Here is a 22,576-nt window from a genome sequence, read left to right on the forward strand (position 1 = left end):
TACTTAGCTGTCAACTGTCCGATCTCAATCGGACGGTCAGTGACCAAAAAATCTATGGTCAGTTGCTGACCATGTGATCAAGATCGTATACATAAAATATCCCCACTAGTATTAATAAATATCAGTCCAAGTTCCGATTCAGAATAAAATAATCGGTCACGCGTTCAGGCGCCAACAGACTCATCACTCAGCTGCAAACCCATTAGCTAAACAAGAGCAAAACGAAAAACGCAACTGTAACCAGGAATTCATCCACGTCAGCACCAAATGGATTGCGCTCTAGAATAAATAACAGATTAAATTCCAAAGGTGGTTGGTTGGTTTTCCCTCTCGTCACTCTCTCCCTCACACTCTCTCCCATATGTGATAGGACGCAGAGAAGAGAGGCCCTCTTCTTCTTCCGATGAGCTTCTCCGCAAAGCCACAGCCACTCGCCCTAATCTCATGCACGCCTCACTCCCGCTCCCTCCGCCGCGACTTCCTCGGGTGCGCCCACAGCCTCCGCCCCCTCGCCGGCGGCCTCAGGTCGCTCAGGAAGAACCGGAGCCCCGCCGGCGCCGGCGGACGTCAGAATCCGCCGCCGCGGTTGTTGATTAAAGCGTCGCTCGGTTCTCACTCGATTCTGGTGCTGGTCGCGGTGGTGACGTTCTCGGCGGTGTCTATTGTCTACTTCAATCGGTCGGTGAAGCCGAAGAAGAGAGAGGTTAGTGGTGAAGTTGAAGTTCCGGTGGAAGATCAGAGTATTGATTTTGATGCTTTGAAAGATGAGATTAGAGAGGCGAGGGAGGAGGAAGAGGCTTCTTCTTCTTCTTCTTCTTCTCCGGTTCTGCAGTTTCACAATTCGTCTGTGATTTCTGCTCAGGAGTCGTCGCCGTCTCTTTCACCTTTGGTGTTTGAATCCACGGCTGTGCTTCAGCCGCTTCATTTTCCGACGGAAGTCACTGAGTTTGATAAACTCGAGCCTCTTTTCGAGTTGCCGAATCTGATGGGCGACTCTGATTTTGGCTCTGTGACTGTGAGTGATGAGGAAGTCGTCACTGAGTCAACTTCTGTGTCTGGAAGTGATGAGGAGAGCAGTGAGGTTGGTGAAGCTAATGGCTTTGGATTACGTAATGGAGAATCGGATAGAGAAGAGATTCACATGTTCTATGAGGCTAACAAGTCTGAGATGAAGTTGGATGATGATAAGTTCTCTTCGTTTCTGAGAAATAGCACCCTCACAAGATCAGATTCGTTTCGACAAGTTTCGCATCACAGTACTACAGGTAATGCTTCAAGGAAATATATCAAATTTTGACCTCCTTGCTACTATTATATTCGCAATTTGTGACATGAAGATACTTACTTTGCTGTTGCTGCACATAGAAATTTGTTTGCGACTGTACTGAGTTTACATAAGTGGTTTTTGTGCAGAGAATGCAGAAGGCAAGATACCTAATCACAAAGAAGGCCATGTCCGCAGCAGAGAAGACTTGGGAAACGGCAATGGATATAATGGACATGTAGCAGATAAAGAACTAAGACATTTGCCTAAAAAGAACCATAAGACTGTGCCCCAACCGAATGGAATACATACAAGCGACGCACATTATGTTTCCGAGCAATTAAGTGCTTACCATCGATTGCTGAAGGATGGGAGGTACATGTTATTTTTCTCATCTCTGTTATAAAGTACCTTTAGTTGTTTGTAGAAATCTATTGGTATTTCGTACCAGTCTTTTCACTATAAAAAATTTTCTAACATAAAAGGTTATCAATGATATGGGGTTCTTAGGTTATCCGACTCTTTAAGTTTGCTTGAAGATTTGGAGAAAAAGGATTTGTTGGATATGAATAAGGTAAGGATGTAACATTCTGTTGATGATGGGTTCTCAGTATGCTGGGTTTGTATCTTATCAAGCTCTATGATATCAGGTTTATCATGGAAGGTTTTTTGAAACCTGCAAAAAGAAAAAGGCTGTTGATCAAGCTTTTCGTTTCATCAAACTGATTCCAAATCCAACAATGAGTACATATAATATGCTTATGTCTGTCTGTGCGAGTGCTCAAGATTCAGAGGGTAATTAACTTGCACACCTTTCTGCATCTGTTCATCATCTATTGTAACGTTAGTTCCTGATATCTGTATTATGGTTTTAGGCGCTTTCAATGTTCTGGGACTTGTCCGGGAGGCTGGGCTGAGAGTTGATTGCAAACTTTACACTACTCTGATATCAACATGTGCGAAAAGTGGAAAAGTCTACACTATGTTTGATGTATGATATCTTCCTTTTTGGCTTCTGTTAGTTTAGAATGACATATACATAGAGTTTTAACTGAAGATTTCTGAATTTTAGTTTGACTTATTTAGTCACACTACTTCCAGGCTGAGAAATTATGCCCATTTAGCTTCCATTATATGTCAAAAGAATTCCTGGTTTCTTTAATGTGTTTGCTACTTGGAGATGATAGTCCATAATGCTGATAGAACTTTTACTTTCTACATCTCAATTGCAATTATAGTATCTGCCTTTTTCTTTTATTCATTTATTTTTTTTTTCTTTTTCATTTTCTGAGGCTATACATTTCATTTTGTTCAATCTTTGTTTTGATGTTTGTAATTACATTTTTCCTTTACAGCTTTGGTAACTAATGAGTCCTCAGTCGGTAAACTGTTTCTATTGAATATGCCTGGAGTATAATCTCTGTATCTTATTCTGAGTCTCCCATTTTATTATAGCTATGTTTTTTTTTTCCCTTCTCCCAGGTCTTCCATGAGATGGTTAGTGCTGGAGTAGAACCAAATGTTCACACATATGGGGCACTGATTGATGGTTGTGGCAGAGCTGGGGAAGTGGCAAAGGCATTTGGTGCTTATGGGATAATGAGGTCTAAGGTACTATTACACTGACAAACTTTAAAATCTCTTTTATTAGTTACTGATACCACATAATCTGAGCAAGTGGTTTCTTGTATCTTCCTGCATTGCAAGTATTTTCATGCTGATAAAATGTTACATGCAGTAGAAAGTGAAGCCAGATCGAGTTGTATTCAATGCGCTTATTACTGCATGCGGTCAATCAGGAGCAGTTGACCGTGCTTTTGATGTCTTAGAAGAAATGAAGGCAGAGACACAGCCTATAGAACCTGATCACACAACTGTTGGTGCACTAATAAAAGCATGCGCAAATGCTGGTCAGGTTAGGGTTGTCAATTTCTTATAGAATGCAGCACCTTGCACCTCAGTTTCTTAAACATGTACTGCAGGTTGTGACTTTGTACATTTCTTTTGTATTCATAATCAACTGCTATTCATGCATTTCTTGTAGGTTGAAAGGGCACGTGAAGTGTATAAGATGATTCATAAATACAAGATTAAGGGTAGTTCTGAGGTTTACACCATAGCTGTTAATTGTTGCAGCCTGACTGGTGATTGGGACTTTGCTTGCACTGTATATGATGACATGACCAGGAATGGTGTGGTCCCTGATGAGGTAAATTTTCAGCAATACTTGTTGTCATGCAAAGTAATGCTTTGTGCTCTGGCTTTACCAACACTAGCTGGCCGTGACTCCTGACAAGATAGTCTTCAATAATGTTAGCTGGTTTAGATAAGTTGGGGAGTTAGAAGGATTTATAGAAGAAGTGGAAAATACAGTGGGTCATTTACTTATTTATTAATCTGTTTTTCCTCGTATGTTTAGGATGAAGGAAACAATCTTGTATTCATGTCAGCGGTGCATTCAGTGATCAATCATCATTAAGATCACTCTTCTGATACAATCTTAAGATTACTTACATATGCTTTTTGCCTTAAATGCAGATGTTCCTCAGTGCATTAATAGATGTTGCTGGGCATGCTGGAAAGCTAGATGCTGCCTTTGAAATCATACAGGAAGCCAGAAATCGAGGAATACAAGTTGGAACTGTATCATATAGCTCATTGATGGGTGCATGTAGCAATGTATGTCTCAGATAGACACTTCTGTCGTAAACATTCTTTTGTTTTTGGAAAGAAGAAAGAAAAAGAAATAACTGTCATTAGCTATAGTCCTACATGCAAACTGAGAATGAATAGCCAATCAGAAATATCTTATAACATCCTATATTAACACAAACTTGAGCAGGTTTTGTTATAGGTTTTTCATTTTTTGTAACAAAAGTAATGTTCCTATATAAATGTGTGTGTGTGTGTGTGTGTGTGTGGCTTGGAATACTAAATTTTCTTACAAATTCTGGTTCAACCATACAAGCAAATTAATTGTGTAGTCCTGTGATGGAGAAGTAATTCAGAAGCTATTTTTGCTCTCCAATTGAGAGAGTAACTCTGATTAACTTCTCAACTTATTTCCTTTTGATGCGACCTCTCTTATGCTGCTAGAAATTCATAATAATTAATAAGTTGCATATTTCATGCTTCAGGCCAAAAATTGGCAGAAAGCACTGGAGCTCTATGAGGATCTTAAGTCAGCTAAAATTGAGCAGACTGTTTCAACTGTCAATGCTTTGATTACTGCCCTATGTAAGTGTCCAAATGTTACCTCCATCTCTGTCCCAAAAAGAATGTAACAAATGGTGTGATGACAATGCAATTCTGCTTTTGAAATCTGAAGTGGTCACCTTTTCCATGCCATATATATAAAATATATGGGTCTGTATGTTAGCAAAACTTAACTGAGATATCACATAATTACCATGTCAGGTGATGGGGATCAACTACAGAAGGCTATGGAAGTTCTGTCGGAAATGAAGAGTATAGGACTGCGTCCAAACAGTATAACATACTCCATACTTGTAGTGGCAAGTGAAAAGTAAGTCGTTTAGACTAGAGTTGATCTTGCACTTATATTTGGTTTATATCTCTCTGTTAATTGTAAAAGTGAAAACTCAACCTCTTTCCGGTGCACCCTGATTGTAGGAAGGATGATCTAGACGCTGGCCTGATGCTCCTTTCTCAAGCTGAAAAGGATAAAGTTGTTCCAAACCTTGTCATGTGTAGATGCATTATAGGTGAGTTTACATTGGTAGCTAATTTTTCATGTCCTTCTCACTTTGGCATCTGAGTGGTTGGATTAATTTTTTCCCCACACTAATATGTGAACTGGTTCTCTATTGTAAAGAAGGACCAACATTAAACAGGATGCCTTTAACACCGGCAGTAATGCTTGACAATTATCTAGGAAATCTCCCTTTTTTTTTTCTTTTCTCCACACACGAATGAGCTGTCCTCTGATCAAATAACCAGCAGTTCAACCTCCTATTTTTATTATCTCTGTTTATATGTAATGATTATGTATCAAGTCTGGCTATCTCTCGATATGAATTGTACTTTTTTGTTTTCTTTCCATGCACAGTCACACAGATGCCAAAACGCTTAAAGTTATGTTGCTTATGAGATAATATATGGGATCAAGTCTTTCCTATTGTCCTGTTCATGCCATCTTTGAGCTTCAAGGAAAGATGAACTGCACGTTTGACTTTTTGTCTGTTCAAACATAGTCATGTCTTTAACTTCTATTGGAATTCTGCTGTCGTTTACAAATTTTTTATTCTCCTCCACATTTGATCTCTTTGAAGGCATGTGCTTACGGAGATCTGAGAAGGCATGTACACTGGGTGAAACTGTCTTGCCGCTTGACTCAGGCCGACCGCAAGTTGATAGTAAATGGTATTTGATTCTTCTTTGATTTTCTGCAATGATTCACTAGACTTATTCGATCGTCGGAAAAGTTCAGCATAATGGAAAATGCTTGTAACTTATTATGTATACAACATTTTTTAAAACATGTAATGGCAAGAGTTATGTGAGAAAGGTGCAAGTTGTCTGTTTTATAATAGTATGTAAAGGTATGCATTCGCATTATCAATGCAAAATAAAATAAACCAAAAAAGTAAGGAAGAAGAATACGAATATTGGAGAATAATATTTGCTACCGGTATCTGGAAAGGAGATTTTATTTACACATTTATATCTTTACATTTGTCTGAAAACATTTAGACAGTTTGATATATTTCCTGAATTTGTTATTAAATAAAAGGAATCATCATTTAGCTTTCTAGGCTAAAATCAGCTTCTAAGAAGCTTCTCTTTATTGTATTTGTTTATTTATTTATTTATTGAGTAATGTTTTTATTATCTTTTTTCTTTTGTTAGGGCATCAGTGGCCTTAATGGTCTATCGGAAAACTATTGTAGCTGGTGCTATTCCTACCATTGAAATTATATCACAAGTTTTGGGATGCTTGCAGCTCCCTTTTGATGCATCATTTAAGAAGAGAGTTATTGAGAATCTTGGTGTAACTGCCGACACTTCAAGACCTTCAAAACTCTGTTCATTGATAGATGGGTTTGGTGAATATGATCCTCGTGCATTTTCATTACTTGAGGTCAGTTAGATGACTAGTTGTTCTGTTTTTTCTTGAACTCATGTTTTTTCATAAAACTAACTGGAAATCATGTTCTAATAATAGGAAGCTGCTTCACTTGGAATTGTTCCATGTGTATCCTTCAAAGTTAATCCCATTGTTGTTGATGCAAAGAAGTTGCAACTTCATACTGCTAAGGTCAGTACTCTACTTTCTTTTACCTGCAAAGGTACTTGTAGTGTATGGTGTAAGATATATCTCAAGCCTCCTCAAGACTTGGAGAATAATAATGGGCAAAAATGAGTACCTGAATGTGCATGTGGTGATTACTCGACTCTTTAAAATCTCCCAAACAATCTGAAAATAATTCCTACTCTCTTCATTTTTTTTTTTAAATGTCTCTTCAAGACTTTTGTAGCTGTGATATGCTCAATGTAGACAGCTGAACCTTTCATTTTAAGTAAACAGACCTTTCCTACAATCTTCGAGGCTTCTGTTTTCACTAATTAATTTTCATTCAGTAAACAGACCTCTCTCAAAAATAACAAATTAAACAAAATTGGGCACATGAATTATATTCATGAAATCCTGTTTGAAACTTGCCAGGTCTACATCTTGACTGTTCTGAGAGGTCTCAAACATCGGCTTGCTGCTGGTAATATAAACTACTTTTTGGTTTTTGTATTTATTCTTTTTGGTTGAAACAATTGTTTTGATTTTGAGCGAGTGTAATGCCTAAAAATTTGAACTGGCAAGCTCGGGAAAAGTTTATTTAGTATTGAAATTAAAATAAAGGTCAGTTTCCTGTATATAAAGCATAAATCTTAACTGGCTTGTTTCTCCTCTGTTGTGTCGGTTCTTGCAGGTTCGAAGTTGCCCAACATGACCATTTTACTGCCTGTAGAAAAGACACAAATTTTGTCTCCCAAGGGGAAGATGAAGACAATCTACCTTTCAGGAAGGTAAAAATGGCTACTCAACTTACTGGATGCAACTATTGACCTGAATAAAAACTCGCTGTTTGCAAACCAAAATGTGTTTTTGTTCCACACTTCCACTTGTACATTACTGTACTCAACTTTCTATGCATCCAAAATCTGATTAGTTGAATCAGGGCACAACGATAACTGTGAGCTAGTAACCAAGATAGGAGAACCTGTTAAAAGAATGAACTGACCTCTTAAGATATCTTCATACATATGCGTGGCTATTAGTTTTGTTTCAAAAGATTAAATACATCGCTATCTTTACTCTAGGGCCTAGGCTGATCAACTATTGAGTACCAAAAGCATGAATGAATGAATTGTAGCTTTTGGCAACAATAAAATCAGTAGGGATGATGTAATGTCTGCAGATTTATTGGTTACCATATGTATAATAACTACAACCTTCATCTCAATTCAGACAGTAACTCATGGATTTTCGGAGAAGTGTATATTCTTTGTTTTATTTTGTAAACATCACATCTTTGTTTAACAGGGTTGGCCAGTCAGTTGCAGCATTATTGAGAAGGCTTGGGCTACATTACCAAGGAAATGAATCACGTGGAAAGATAAGAATCAGTGGGTTAACCATGAAAAGATGGTTTCAGCCAAAGCTTGCTTCACCATTCACTGGGAAACCGGAAGAATTAGGCTCATCCCAGCTACGGCTGGGGAAAGGAATCACGCATCAGCAGCGCAATATTCGAACTGGAAATTTTTCCTTGGATTGAGGCCCTCTGCATAAGACAGCGAAGCCACTGAGTAGTATTTTTGAAGCATCTAATGCATTTTTCCTAACTTCGGCTGATGTTCCTATACCCACCTGAAATTCCTTTGATTTTGGGAGAAAGAAGTTGAAAGCTTCTTACTTGCATAGAGTTTATAGAAGAGTAACAACAGACAGCCGAGGAATGATAGTGCGAAGAATCTACATGGGTCGCAAAGCCAATTTATGCAAAAAGGGGTGACATGCATGAAATGATATTAGCATTGTCAGCATGATTTCCACTGTGAATTATTTGTTTAACCGACTATACCATTCCACTGTCTTTGTTGTACCTTGGAGCTTCTGTGATGGGATTTTCAATAGCATCATGGGCTGATACTTGTATGTAATAAGACGAAATGAAATCTACTGTTGGTATATATAAAATAAGCGGGGTAAAAGTTATGCCAGATCAGGTAGATAAAATGACGATTGATCTTGAATCACAATGTTATACAATTTGTTCGCTTATTCGACTTGTTCTGCGGGAGACATGAGATATAGTCGATGACTTATTACAACTCCTTCAACAAAACTCCAGTTACAGAGACTAAAGACTAACTACTGTCTAACTTCAGTACTGATATCCTCTTGGTCATCATGGAGATCGAGTATTGATTGCTGTCAGCGCAGCACCTTCCACTTCCAGTTTACTAAAATTCACATGTAGAGCAAAGCTGAGACCATGGAGTAATAGCTTCAACTGCTCTTGGGGAAAGTATGCCAACCTGAGGAACAGCCAAAGCTCCTCTCAACTGACCTTGATCATATCTGAAAACAACTCCCAGCCCACTTACTCCATTCACTTTGTCGCATGCCCCATCAAAGTTAAGCTTCAGCCAAGTCGGTCCCGGCGGTTTCCAGACCTGCACCACCGCAGAAACAGTGGACTTACTCCATTCACTTTGTCGCATGCCCCATCAAAGTTAAGCTTCAGCCAAGTCGGTCCCGGCGGTTTCCAGACCTGCACCACCGCAGAAACAGTGGACGTGCATGCTGTTATTTCTGAGCTGCATGCATGCTGTTATTTCTGAGCTGCATGCACCCTGTTATTTCATTATGCCAATCCCCTGCCACTTGAATTATCTCTTCCGGCTTCAGAAACTTCTCACCCTGAAGATGAAGGTTGCAGTTTCTCCATAACCAACAAACAAGATAACCAAAAGATCCAAGCTCGGAACCATTAGTTATTGTACTTACATGTACCAGGAGATCAAGAAAAGAAGGCTCCTGCCAGACTTTACACACAAGGTTCAAAAAGGTGAGCTTCCAGACCTTCCTTGCATAAGGGCATGGACAAAGAACGTGAATAGCTGACTCACCAGCAGCTCTACAGTGCCAACAAGAAGCATCTGAAGTAATTCTACGTCATACCAGATTTGTTGCACAAGGCAAAAAAATCATTAGCAACCCGCCATAGAAAAACTTTCACTTTATTTGGAACATTATTGGGTCTCAAAATTTTCCTCCATATCATTGTAGTTTCAGATTTTGATTTCGACTGGCGCTAGCATTATTGTATTCCCCTGCTTCCTTGTTGGTGTGAAATTAGTGTAATTTATGTAGTTTGGATCTGTGTATCTTGCAAAATGTTATAATAAAAAATTGAATGGATGGTGTATTTTGCAGAGGATATGTATTAAGAATATAGGGATGTGTGTATAAAATTTCCCAACACAATTTCAGAACAATACTTTACATAGTCTGCATTAGGAGCTCGAAACTCAAATATGAGGATCCTTCTGTCAGTTTTAACTTTTAAGGGAAACACTCATAGAACCTTATACAAATCTACAAACATGTCTGATCTTTTATCGACTGCAGACATCGAATCAGGATCTTGGAACTTATATACTTTGTCAGTCTCAATTTTCATAACACACTGTCTCAATTTTCAATGACACTAAAATTTGAAGGATTGTAAAACTCAAAGAATAGTACCCATGTACAAATCAACAAAATATCTCTAATTTTCTCTAGCATTCTAATCTTAGCCAAACAATTCTGTAGTTCAGCAACAAAGGTAGCACAAGCCACTAATGTACTTCCAAAATTAACAACAAACATAAAGCCAACTAAAGGAAGTACTCTGCAACGAGTTGTCATCGGTCATCCAACAGTCACCGCTGTTTTCCCTGCAATGAAAGCGAATTAAACTATGATAGTCAGCAGCTGTAAGGAGCAAAGATTGAGAGATGAACTGTAAAATTTTAAAACTAGAGCATAATGCAAATGACCCTTCTTATATCTTTTGGCTCCACTGAGCCAAACAACAAAATTTAAAATTTTGCCTTCGCCAGAGTACCAAGGTATTTTCCATTGTCTTCCCAGCAGAAGATACCATTCACATATTTGTCTCAGAAAATTATAAAGAGATAATGAACACCAACCTTTCTGTTTATGTTTCGGCAGAATGGACTTCCACAACTGCACTGAAATGCCTCAATAGGATGATCTTCATCATCAAAATCAATCCCATAATCCTGTATAATGGTTTCACAGATCATCTATTAACAAGATACTGAACTTAACATAAGCACATCATCCAAATTGACTGATTCAAACTTATGGAATCAATCAATTGGGATTACAAATGATAAACTTGGAATAGCATTTGACAGCTTAAGTAGCATTCATAGGAGTACAGAGAACAATTAACCACATAAGACATGATTCTAGCTTTACATGTACATTCCACCACATGAATTTGCCCCTACAACAGATGTTTGGTAAAGGGAGGTACCATAAATTAAAGCAAGCCCACTCACCCAATTCAACTCTTCAAAGGCATTCACTTTCCTGGTAGTAAAGAAGGCAAGCTGCATACAAGCACAAGGAAGATAATTAGGTTTGCTCCTTCACAGAATGTAAACTCACAATCAAACAGAAAGACCATTCAACATTTTCATCATGTACTTAGTTCAGTGTGTGTCTGTTCACATTTGGGCATTTAAAAAGGAAGCAGCCAACTTCATACATGATAATAATGGCGGTCAGGAGTTTCCACTTGAACTGGGATATCAACCAAGTTTGCGTCAAAGCATCTGCAATTGTAATGGGAATTAAGTATGAGTTACGATCATTTTCTCAAAGACAAGTTACTTATTGAACAGATGGTACAGCCTTCTCCAAATAAACAAATTTATAGTCTGCTGATCTTTGTCAACATTAATAAATATGAAAATTGCTCTTATTACATAGTAAAAATAAGGAAATCTTGACGAACTTGCTAGCAACTTATGCAATTATACCTAAATTTTAAACCACAGGCACCAAAATACTGAAGTATTAACGGATCAACATGCAGATCTATTTATAGGGAATATTACCAGCATTTGAGCAAGGAACAAATTCAGAAAAATATACAGAAGAAATGCACATGGACTGGTAAACATTACCTATGATTGATGAACCTTGCAACGTTGCCGTGAAGCGTCGCATCCAGACAGAGGGCATCCTCATCCCTCAAAATTTGTTCTGACCCCCAATCTGCATCTAGTGTCACGGGGTATGTATGTCTCTCACTACCAGTGCTTTCCATATTCCGCTCATATAACTCTGTGTTAGTCATTATCTCCCCGACATATTCACAGACAAATGATCCTTTCTCTAAGACCTCTAAGGTTCTAACTCCCCAGCCTTTTCCTTGAGGAGTCCAGAACACCTGAAGCATATCCGAACAAAAAATATCTACTAGTCAGTTAGGATACCTAATTATTTTCACACAACAAATATTGTCACCTAAATGACATGAGTGCTAGATTACTGAGCAAGAATTATTGAACTAAATATCATTTTTTGTACACAAATGACCTTCAAGAAGAAACTACATGACTAAAAGAGCAACAAACACAACTAGTGCACTCATCTAGAATATTTGAGTAAGGAAATGAAAATCTTTACAATTTGCAGCTTCAAATAGCTAATTCTTTACAATATTCAAGATAAGAATGGTTACTTTTAAGAGGCAAGAAGCAAGCATCCCTGGACATATGCAAAATATACTTCTGAAAATAAAACTTCATTTTAGTTGAGAGAAGACTTTCTTCAAGTGGTTTCCATGCATTTCAGATTATACTTAATAAGCCAGATAAAATTATCCTAGGAGAAAGTTAATGCAAGACGGTACATTGTGAAACTGACCTGCAACTTGCACGAAATTCCCCTTTGTACAACACGATTTCCACACTGCATGTCACATCCACATTTTCTCCAGCATTCTTTGATAAACCTCCTGACCACGTGTCCTTTGCATTTTTCAGGCATGTCTTCATTCTTAGACCTCTCAATAGGACAGTCTTGACAATAAACATGAGGTTGCTTATCCGGTTCCCTCACCAGAGCCATGCGGTTACTTAGAAAATCTTCTTTCAGTAGGCCTTCTGGTGTGTACACAAACTCCCCACCAGTTTCACGAGCACATGCGCAAGGAAATGCTGCTGAAAGACAATCTCCAAAACAATCTGGGCAGCAATCCTCATCCGCAATGCGAGACAGTGAAATATTCAGATTGGCATTTTGGTATATGATGTTTTGTGGGATGTAATTGAACTTTGGCAAGCTCTCAATCCCAACATCATCTACTAAGGATATTGGCACTTTTTCAGTTGATTTGGTTATGTCTGATTTATAAATGATTGGCTTCTTGTCCTCACGAGAAATGGATGCACCATTTGAGTCTGTCTTAGGTCGTTGTATTCTAGCAGCTCCGTTCATTGGTCCTGTTACACAAAGGGCACTTTTTCAGTTGATTTGGTTATGTCTGATTTATAAATGATTGGCTTCTTGTCCTCACGAGAAATGGATGCACCATTTGAGTCTGTCTTAGGTCGTTGTATTCTAGCAGATCCGTTCATTGGTCCTGTTACACAAAGGTACTAGCTAAGGCCTATTCAATAGGATATATATGGTAAAAAGATATGATATATGTAGAGGCTGGTGTTGTCTTCACTATTCATGCATCTAAGTATCTAACCAGAATTTTGCATCTAAGTATCTAACCAGAACTTTTGCAGGTTGCGCAGCAAAAGATACAGCCAAGAAGGAATAGGAAGAAAGGAAAAGATGTAGACCTTTGTCGTAAAAGATAATATTATCATGCAGTGGAGAGATATATATACATACCTGGACGTCTCATTGAGGTTTGTTCTGCAGAAACTATAGCATCATTTGTGGATCCCTCATTCTTTGGCTTCATGAAGTAGTTTGTGTGACTAGTAAGCGAGACTGCTGATGCTCTTTCAGGGTGTACTCTTCCATTTCCAGAGACCACATGACGGGGAAATTGGACATTTCCACTGTGAGTGGAATGTTTGAGGGGCAGTTCAAAACTTGATCCAGTTCTTTTAGAAACCTGGTCTTCCTCTGCCAAATGCACTGCTTTACCTGGTCTTTCATCTCTCTTTTCTGCTTCTCCCTGTTTAGAAAAAGGTAAAAGTCAACCTTAATGACTACAAATTCCATAGTTTCTTGTATACAAGCTAGCTACAGTAGTTGCACCTCCATTTACATGTTCCATTAACTCATTTTTCTCCGATAGTTTAAAGTTTAAACATTAAGCTCTAGATCTTGTCTGACATCTCAACTACTATAAAAAAGAAATATAACAATTATAGTTCCTTCCCAACGGAGACACAAATGAAAATATATAAAAAGAATAAAAAGTAATCTAAAGAAACTACCTTATTCTCCTGCATTTCGAAGTATCTATCAAATAGAACCCTGTAGTTGTCTGCTTCAATATGCTCCCAATTCTTGTGAAAAGATTTGTACAAGTCTCTGAGGACAGGTCTGATTTCTTCAGTACTAATTCCCAAGGCCTTTGATGCTTTAAAAGCATTAGCAATCTGTGTTTTACTGGGAGCCATGGTCAGCGCAGAAGTTGATGAAGACTTGATTAATACTAATTCAAAGGTCACTTGCTCTTTTTGCTCCAGAGCATTGAAGTGCTACCTGCAAAAGTTTGTGGGGCTTGTGAGATAAAGCACACAAAGCATGAAGTCTTTACACCACAACCATTTTATTTTGGATGCCAAGCTAAGTTTTTTTCCTCTTTCATTTTGTTCTCTGCATTATTTCATGTTATAACAAATAAAACTAAGAATCAGTGGAGTCCTTGAAGCAATGCAAACACCAGGAAATCTCATATGCACACTTCAAACTTTTATCAAGTATAAATACTCTCCTACTCCTTACTTTTGTTGGATTTGAGGCTTAGGGCTGAAATTTTAGTCCCTTATGCTCATCCAACACCACGAGTTTCTGATTAGTATACCGAAGCAGTTACAACATGAAAAACACACAAAAATTAGTATTCTTTCATTCTCCATTTCTTTTGTCAGCAGTCAACAGTACATGCACAAGAAAAACTACTCAATTAAAGATCAGACTACTCAAAACCACAGAACAATACCCGTTTCATTAGGTTCTGTTTGGTTCCCAGAAATTGAAGGAAAATTGTGACTCCCAAGTTCTAACCTTTATTGCATTCCACAGTACTCCCAAGAAAAACCATTGATAAAACTACTCAAAAATTAATCTTGAAGAAAAAATACTCAAACTTTCACACACAGAGCTAAAACCCAGAAACAAGACCCACTTTTCTTACCTCTCTGTTTGCTTCCTCAGAATATGTAAAGAAATTGGGCATCCCAAGTTCTCTCCTTTATTCCATTCCATAACAAAATCACTATTACATGCATTACCCATCAAAACTTTAACAGAAAGCTCCATTTGGGTTCCCCAGAAAATACAGGAGAGAAGAGAAGCCCAAGTTTTCTCTTCCTCTGCTACAAGCATTCCCACCAACCAAACCACAAGTGGCAGACGTATTACAAAATCAAAAAACGCAGAGCACTTACAATCTGGACCAGAAAAATAACATAATAAAGAACCCATTTTTCACAGTAACCAAGAGCGAAACAAACAGGAGTCAAAACCCAAATAGTATTTGACGGAAACAAGTTAAAGTTCCCAAGAAAACAAAAAAATCACAGCCACACTCATGAGCTTTGATACTTTGGGGTATGAAAATGAAGCAAATTTCAAAACCAAAATCAAGAAAACTCACATACATGAAGAATCAAACCCTCTTAACCTAAGATCAAAGGAGGTACCTTGCTATTTTTGACACCCTTTTGAGCTAGAGCAAATACCACCCTTATGAGCTACACTACTTCTTCTTGAAGCATTAAAGGAATGCTAGTAATTTTCTCTTCTTTCTTTTTATACAGAGATTGAGTTGGCTCCACTACCCCTCTCTCAAGAGTACCGGCCACGTGACAGAGTCCACGTAAGAGTGGGAGGAAGTGTTGCCTGTGAAAATACCAAAAACTATTGGATTCAATTACCCTTCGTCTAGATAGACGTTGGGATACGTCGTCGAGGGTCTGCAAAGCGTCAGTTAGTGCATTCAATTACTCTTCGTCTAAATAAGGTAATAAACGTTGTGCTCGGTTAGTGGCTGACTGCTTTGCTTGGAGTAGGGAGTGATAGTCATAGAAGTTGCATGTGGGTCTTTGATTCTTAGGTTTGGAGCATTTCAACGGCGGTTTAAAAGTTGAGATCGCTATGATTTCTCTTGTGTATCTCCAAGATTCTAATACGTTATTTTTATCATATTCTCTATAGTCTAATATAAATATGGTATTACGTTTCAAATTTGAAAATATAATCAAAATAGAGAGAAAAGAGAGGAGCAATAAAAATTCAAATGATAATTTCCTATAATTTTTAATTTTTTTTTTTTAAAGGGAAGTCGTCAATCTGTCAAAATCTATTAAAATGAATAAGTAAACAACATTACACAATGACTCACGAATCACCCCATTAAGGTTACGTCAATATTGAATCATTGCCTATATTAAGAGCCTAGATGAATGTCACTATGTGAGTAAACATCAATAGAAGTAAGTTGACTAGATAGGGTAGCAATCCGAAAACAATGCACCCTAATTATTCTTAAAGAACTAAAGAAACTAAGCTAGATTGGGGAGGACCCCAACTCATCAGCATAGAGCCTAAGCCCAACATCACAAGCCCATGGCCCAACCCCAGTCACACAAAACCATAGCCCAGAAGCCCAAGCAGAAACCCTAGTTTCCGTGCCATCAGCCATAGCACCTGCACCACAATCGATAGCTGACTGGAATCATCGTCGACCAGCCACGGTGCCATCATGATCCAGCCACCATTTCCGGCAACACCGACCACCTTTGAACAATACCTAAGCTTGTCCCTTCTTGGGTCCGCATCCATCAGACGATAGAAGTCTTTATCACGCCGCCCTTGCTTGGACCAACGCTAGATCTTCTGCAACCGTCCAAAGGTTACCGCCGCAGCATCGTACCAACCTACACTGTACTAGCAACGTACCGAGCAGCCCTCCACCTATAGAATTAGGGGAAAAATGCACCAACAGTGTCCGGACACTGTGAGGACTGTCAAAATGATACCTGAACTTACAAAGTTATCAATATGATACCTGGACTCATTTTTTCGTATCAATATCGTACCTACGACCAAATTCCGTCACGGAACCGTTAAATTACGACAAAAAGACCGATTTACCCTCAAAAGTTTTTTTCTTTTCTTTCTTTCTTTTTTCTTTCTTTCTTTATTTCTTTCTTTCTTCTTCTCTCTCTCCTCTCACTCTCCTTCTCTCCTCGCCAACACCACCGCAACCAACACCAGACCACACCAGTTGATCAGTTCAACCAACACCACCGCCGCGCCCATCGAGCCCATTTCCTTTCTCAATCAGTTCAACCAAAAAAAAATCTTGCATTCATTCACTCGCCAAATACAAACCAAAACAAAATCTTGCATTCATAAGAAGATAAGAAAAACAAACAACAAAATTGTGCCAAAATCCAGAACAAAAAGCTCAAAATTGAACTAAGAGAGCAAGATGGAGATAAAAGAAACTTAATTTACTCAGACCCATCAATGAAATCAGCACCACCATCTTCTTGATCAACTGGGTCTTGTTCTTGCCTCACCATTTGCTGCTGTGATCTCAGCAAGCGATTGAGGCCATCAACAACCAGAAAGAAGCTCTAGTACAGGTCCTGATCGGCCACTGGAACATCATTGAGCACAGGGACGTCACCTATCTTGATCGAATTGATAATAAACCTTCTTCAAAAGTCGACAGCAGCTTCTGGACCACGTGCTACCTGAAAATCACTGAGTAATCGGAGTTGTTCCTTGAGTAGTCTTTGACGGCAATGAAAACCATCAGCGCCGTATTTTGGTTGAACCCAAACATTTGGGCATCAAGAAACGCGTCCATGATCTAACAACCTTCAGACCTAAGCAGATCTGCAACTGACCCGAAAGACCGGTGTGGCTGACCCGAAACTCTAGCAATCGGAGCCGGCGCCGAAGCTTCATCAGCCTCCAAGAAAGACAAGTTAAAGAACCGATCGATGGTGTATATCATCATCGACCCATTGTCCAAAGAGAAATTCGGGTCGACCCGAACATCATTGATTGACAAATAGCCTGTTGAAGCAGGAGATGAAGTCAAAATCAGTGTGTAATTTGGGAAAATAGTTCGGATTTGTGAAGAAGACATGTCTAAACTGAGAGAGAGGAGAGTGGAGAAGAAGAGAAAGACCTTGGAGAGGTCCGGCGAGGCCGTGGTCTGGTGTTGGTTGCGGTGGTGTTGGCGAGGAGAGAAGGAGGGTGAGAGGAGAGAGAGAAGAAGAAAGAAAAAAAAAATAAAGAAACAAAGAAAAAAGAAAGAAAAAAAAAAAAAAACTTTTGAGGGTAAATCGGTCTTTTTGTCGTCATTAAGTGACTCACGTGCGTGGCACGTGCAAAATTTAACGGTTCCGTGACGGAATTTGGTCGTAGGTATGATATTGATACGAAAAAATGAGTCCAGGTATCATATTGATAATTTTGTAAGTTCAAGTATCATTTTGACAGTCCTCACAGTGTCCGGACACTGTTGGTGCATTTTTCCCTAAAATTAGAGGAGGACAGATTGCCCGCATCATTCAGAGTGACCTCCCAACTGCTGCAGCCAACATCGTCGATCACCTTGTCTAGTGTCTAGAATCGTCATCCGCAACAAGACCACATGGCATCACAACAGAAAAAAATTCGGATCCGCATCCTCCATAGCTAAATCCAAGAAGCCCAACACAAAGACTAGTGACAACAGGAAGCCAGAGCACCCTGCTTGCAGAGCACGATCATAGCCGTCTCTCATGAATGAATCGGGGTCGATCTGATGACAAACCAAGGCTGAGCCTAGGCCAAAACCTAGGTGGAGGCATGAACCAGAGGAAAGATATGAGAGCTCAAACATTCTCAACATGACTTCATTAGTTAATTACACTAATGATAAGTTTCAATTTAAATGATAATCCAAATTTTCGAGTTTGTTGTAAGTATAAATTTGAAATTTTCTTTTTTGTATTGAAAAACTTTCTTTAAAATAGAAAAAGGTTTTAAAAATTGTTAAAACAAAATAACGTGCAGCTGAATCCTTTTCATCTTTAGTTCTCTCTCAAACTTTCCTTTCCCCAACGTACTTTTTCCTCTGTTCTCTCTCCTAAAAACCCTAAATCAGATTTCGTTTCTTCCTTCATTCCTCTTGTCCGGCAGCCCACCTTCATCGACGTTAGTCTCTGGCCACGTTGGCTCATCGCAGCTAAACCCAAACGGATACCTTTTACCTTTTGGTGTGTTGTGAGGTTTGGCAATCCAATGAAGGGTAGTTTGGCAGAGGCTTAGTCGGGTCGTGGTTCGAAGGTTGATCGCTGTCGATCACTTCTTGTGTTGTGTACTGGCTAGTGGCGGAAGTTGTGGTTGTCGGTGTGGGCTCGTACAACAACTCTCTCTAGTTTCGGCTGGAGAGACTTGGAGATCTGATTTGGGTAGAGTTGTTGCACACTCGGTTCTAAATTGGGTCTGGCAGGCTTGGTAGTCCGATGGAGTACTCGAATTTTAGTGCATTTTTGCACTGGCGACATATTACAGTTCCTTTCTATGTGGGTGGCTGAAAGTTGGGCTAGGCTTTTGCCATTAGGCCCTTTCATGTGGGCTTAGGTTTTTCTAGTTTCAGTTGTATTTGCGATTTTTTATGGTTCCCTTTTCTCCGGTGGTGACAGGTCAGAGGTGTTTACGACGTTGTGTTTATTTTTTATTTTGCACGGTTAATTAGTGGGGTGTTTCCCTTCGCGATCAGCTTTACCTTAGTTGTGTTCTGTGTACTTGAGCTCCTTTCATGAGGGGCTTTAGAGTATATGTTACTAGTTAGAGGATTATTTTCAGGCCGTGTTTGGCTTCTTCTAATGTTTGCTTTGATCAGTTTGATGTTCAATGAAAATGTTCACGTTTCTCCTTTAAAAATAAATAAAAATAAAAAAACAAAAAACGCGCATTTCTAATTTCTAATAAGGCACTAATGGGCCAGGATTTCATATTTTTAGACTTGGGCTCACTGGTGTGGAATTAGGCTGAAATTTTGATTTTTTATTTTTACTTTTATTTTTGTTTTGTTAGGTTTCCTTCCCTTTTTGGCAAGGATTTGGTTGACTCCCAGAATTGAGGAATGTCGCCAGGGTCCCCTACACTATCTTTGCTATTTTATTCCTTCCTAGGTAGTGTAGGGTGTATTGCTGGATGTGCTTTAGTTTGTTAGCTTAAAAATGTTGAATTGCTTATGTAATGGCTCTATCAGACAGCTCATACGAGCGGGTCATTATGTGTAATTTCATTGAACTTCAATATTACTTGACTATTCATCATAGAAAAAAAAAAAAAAAAAAGGCATTAAGAGGCCTAAGCCATAGCTTGGTTCTCGCCGTAAACTTTTTCGGCCCAATAAAGTTTCTTGTTAGGTTCAACCAACATTAACTCAAGCTATATATTAAGAAAATAGTTAAACTCATAAGAGCTAACTAATTAAGGTCAATTCATATGTTAAAAGAGAATTATGCATTCAAAGATGTCGTTACCAAACTATGAGAAATCAGCTTCAATGATATTTCAAGAAATTTTTTTTTTTGTTTTTGAGAATGATATTTAAAGAATTTAAATCTCTTAATTGCATAATAGTACACTATCAAGAAAATTTAACTTTCATATTTCAAATTTGTAATTAATAGAATCTTGTTGTAAATATTATTATTGTACATACATGTGCATTTGCAAGCATAATTAGCTATAATGGGCCACGCTCATTGTACCGCCAAAGGTACTAATTCCAACCAAAGGAATGACATGCAGACACACCGCCAGGCGGGCTACAACCCCAGCGGCAGAGCACCTCCACATCGCCTCTGACGCGCCGCCACGCGCTGCGCCAAGATGGCATCAGAAGCTTCTGAAACTGGGAACCAAAGCACATCAGTCCCACATCGAAAACAAGGAGGAGGTCAGCCTCCTCCTCACCTATAAAAGGTTCTCTCCTCTCTCCTCATTAATTACGCATTCAATACTTACCTACTGTTACTTTGTCAACATAAATACATTGACTAACTTAGGCATCGGAGAGTTGAAGACCGCCCAACGCGGTCTCCCTCTGACGCCCTTTGTATTTTACTTGACAGGTAGCGAAGGCTTTGAGGATATCACAAGTATCGATCCGCCCATCGGATCAGCGTTAATAAAGGTTCAGCTACCGCCGGACTTTCAGACATTAACAATTATCTATGTGGATGTCCATGTAAATACTCATTAGTTATGTACTTTGATGTAAACCCTACCTCTATATAAAGGAGGCTAATGAGACTGAATGAGAACACTTCTACTTCTTCCCAACTATTCTCTCTTCATCTTTTCTCTACTTTATAACACGTTATCAGCACGTTTTGCTTTATCATCTTTTCATTTAACTCTATGATGATCCATGAGGTTTATGGTGCAATCATATTGCTTTGACCAATAACTTGGATCTATGAGTTTTATCTTGTACATTGATTTTATTTATCGCAGACTCATTTGATCAAACCTTCGTATTGATCAATAATGATAGCTCAGTGCATAGGATATATGACTTGTTTTATTGGGTTTATCATCTAAATGTTCTTCTTTATCTAGTATATACCAGTAGATCTTATATATATATATGGGTCATCGTTCATGTTCAATGAAAGTTCTTGCGATGCCAATTTCGTTTATCATTATGATCATTGATTTATATCTAATTATCTTGATCCCCTAAATATGCATGAGATATGATCATATATGAGAGCAAATCATGTTTTGTTTTATTGTGTATATCAATATACTAATGGTATCTGTGTATAGGTTGGTTTGGTGTTTGTTGATTTATATAGACCTTAATTTTCCTGTACATAAAATTGCGAGACCATACTTAGACTTGTGTTCTTTCAAGTAAGGATTTGTGACGTACGGCACAAAAAGTTGTGCACAAGCATATATTTGAGAGGGCAGATTCGTTTGTTTAATTACTGGCCTATTGATCTTATATTATTTTATTTTCAGCCACCCATCAAATGTATGTATTCTGTCTTACTCATTTATGCGATAAGCAAAGTTTCTAATGCAATATTGCTGTGTTCGAACGACAAATATCTCGGTGGTCGCAATATAGCATTGGGATAGCACACCTACGATACAACAGTATGTCTTTATTTTATATGTAGTCATTTTACATGATATTGATGTATTTTTTCAAGTTTGATTCAACTAGATTTTGTAATCATCTTTCTTGATCCGATTATATGAGAACTCAAAAGTTTTTTCATTGAATGTTATACAAGTCAATAGATCGAGACCTGAAGTCTTTTGAGACCGACCATATAAATTCAAACAATGTACACTCCATTTGATTTGTGGGATGTAAATGTATCCAATTGACATGGTTCTCCTGAAGAGAATGTCATTAAACAATATCACAGCTCCTAATATGGCTACACATACAGAGAGTGTAGGTACGCCATTAGGAAATGATGTCTTAGTGATACAATAATAAATCAATATGGTTGATGCTAATGGACAAAACATTTTTGACCTAAAACTTGGTTTAGGTTCGCCACCAGCCAATGAACATCTTCACTCCAAAGAAAGTGATAGATTTTTGAATGCATCTTTTGAGCATGGTCATAATAAGACAGTCTTCCCGCCGTTAGGGGGAGGAAAGACTACTGTCATTTGAATAACGGCGTGAATTTGTGTGGATTGTATCCACTAGGTCTAAAGTTTTAAGCTCCCAAAACAGGGAAGATTATACAAGCCCTATAATGCTCATACATGAGATTATAAGTAAAAAGATCCACATTCGCTACATGACGCATCTATGAGAGATGATTGTCCTAGAAGTGACAATATATGCCCCAGAAGTGGCATGGGTACCCAATATCAATAAGCTTATTACAGCTAATGCATGCACATAAGAATGTGTGGGATCTATGATTAATGACCATCAATGATAATTTATAAATGGTAGCTACCAAAGAAAAATCATTAAGGGTTGTATTGATGTTATACCACGTTTCATTATA

The 22,576-nt window shown here is 38.4% G+C and overlaps 2 protein-coding genes across 7 annotated transcripts; one reads left to right on the plus strand and one right to left on the minus strand.

Moving 5' to 3' along the window:
- Nucleotides 1–301: 301 nt before the first annotated feature.
- On the plus strand, nucleotides 302–8,505 carry LOC133735668 (pentatricopeptide repeat-containing protein MRL1, chloroplastic). The gene is made up of 18 exons (XM_062163062.1): nucleotides 302–1,265; nucleotides 1,414–1,639; nucleotides 1,775–1,838; nucleotides 1,915–2,059; nucleotides 2,140–2,255; nucleotides 2,747–2,875; nucleotides 3,006–3,179; nucleotides 3,309–3,473; nucleotides 3,803–3,943; nucleotides 4,402–4,501; nucleotides 4,682–4,790; nucleotides 4,898–4,989; nucleotides 5,557–5,647; nucleotides 6,134–6,365; nucleotides 6,450–6,542; nucleotides 6,951–6,999; nucleotides 7,210–7,306; nucleotides 7,824–8,505. The coding sequence occupies exons 1-18, from the start codon at nucleotides 404–406 to the stop codon at nucleotides 8,056–8,058; spliced, it is 3,120 nt and encodes a 1,039-aa protein (XP_062019046.1). The 5' UTR covers nucleotides 302–403; the 3' UTR covers nucleotides 8,059–8,505.
- A 1,426-nt stretch (nucleotides 8,506–9,931) lies between these two features.
- LOC133735670 (histone-lysine N-methyltransferase SUVR4-like) lies at nucleotides 9,932–15,357 on the minus strand. 6 transcript variants are annotated; one of them, XM_062163065.1, is made up of 11 exons: nucleotides 15,209–15,276; nucleotides 14,289–14,354; nucleotides 13,775–14,045; nucleotides 13,218–13,509; nucleotides 12,889–12,954; nucleotides 12,237–12,814; nucleotides 11,492–11,757; nucleotides 11,071–11,137; nucleotides 10,862–10,912; nucleotides 10,484–10,576; nucleotides 9,932–10,228 (listed from the first exon to the last, which is right to left on the minus strand). In XM_062163065.1, the coding sequence occupies exons 3-11, from the start codon at nucleotides 13,958–13,960 to the stop codon at nucleotides 10,214–10,216; spliced, it is 1,614 nt and encodes a 537-aa protein (XP_062019049.1). In that variant the 5' UTR covers nucleotides 13,961–14,045; nucleotides 14,289–14,354; nucleotides 15,209–15,276; the 3' UTR covers nucleotides 9,932–10,213. The 6 variants fall into 6 exon arrangements, with proteins under 6 accessions (XP_062019049.1, XP_062019050.1, XP_062019048.1 ...); XM_062163066.1 differs by lacking the exon at nucleotides 15,209–15,276 and adding an exon at nucleotides 14,506–14,637; XM_062163064.1 differs by lacking the exon at nucleotides 14,289–14,354 and having other exon boundaries at nucleotides 15,209–15,357.
- Nucleotides 15,358–22,576: the final 7,219 nt, after the last annotated feature.

This window comes from Rosa rugosa, chromosome 3, assembly GCF_958449725.1.
Source record: "Rosa rugosa chromosome 3, drRosRugo1.1, whole genome shotgun sequence".
NCBI classification, from domain to species: Eukaryota; Viridiplantae; Streptophyta; class Magnoliopsida; order Rosales; family Rosaceae; genus Rosa; species Rosa rugosa.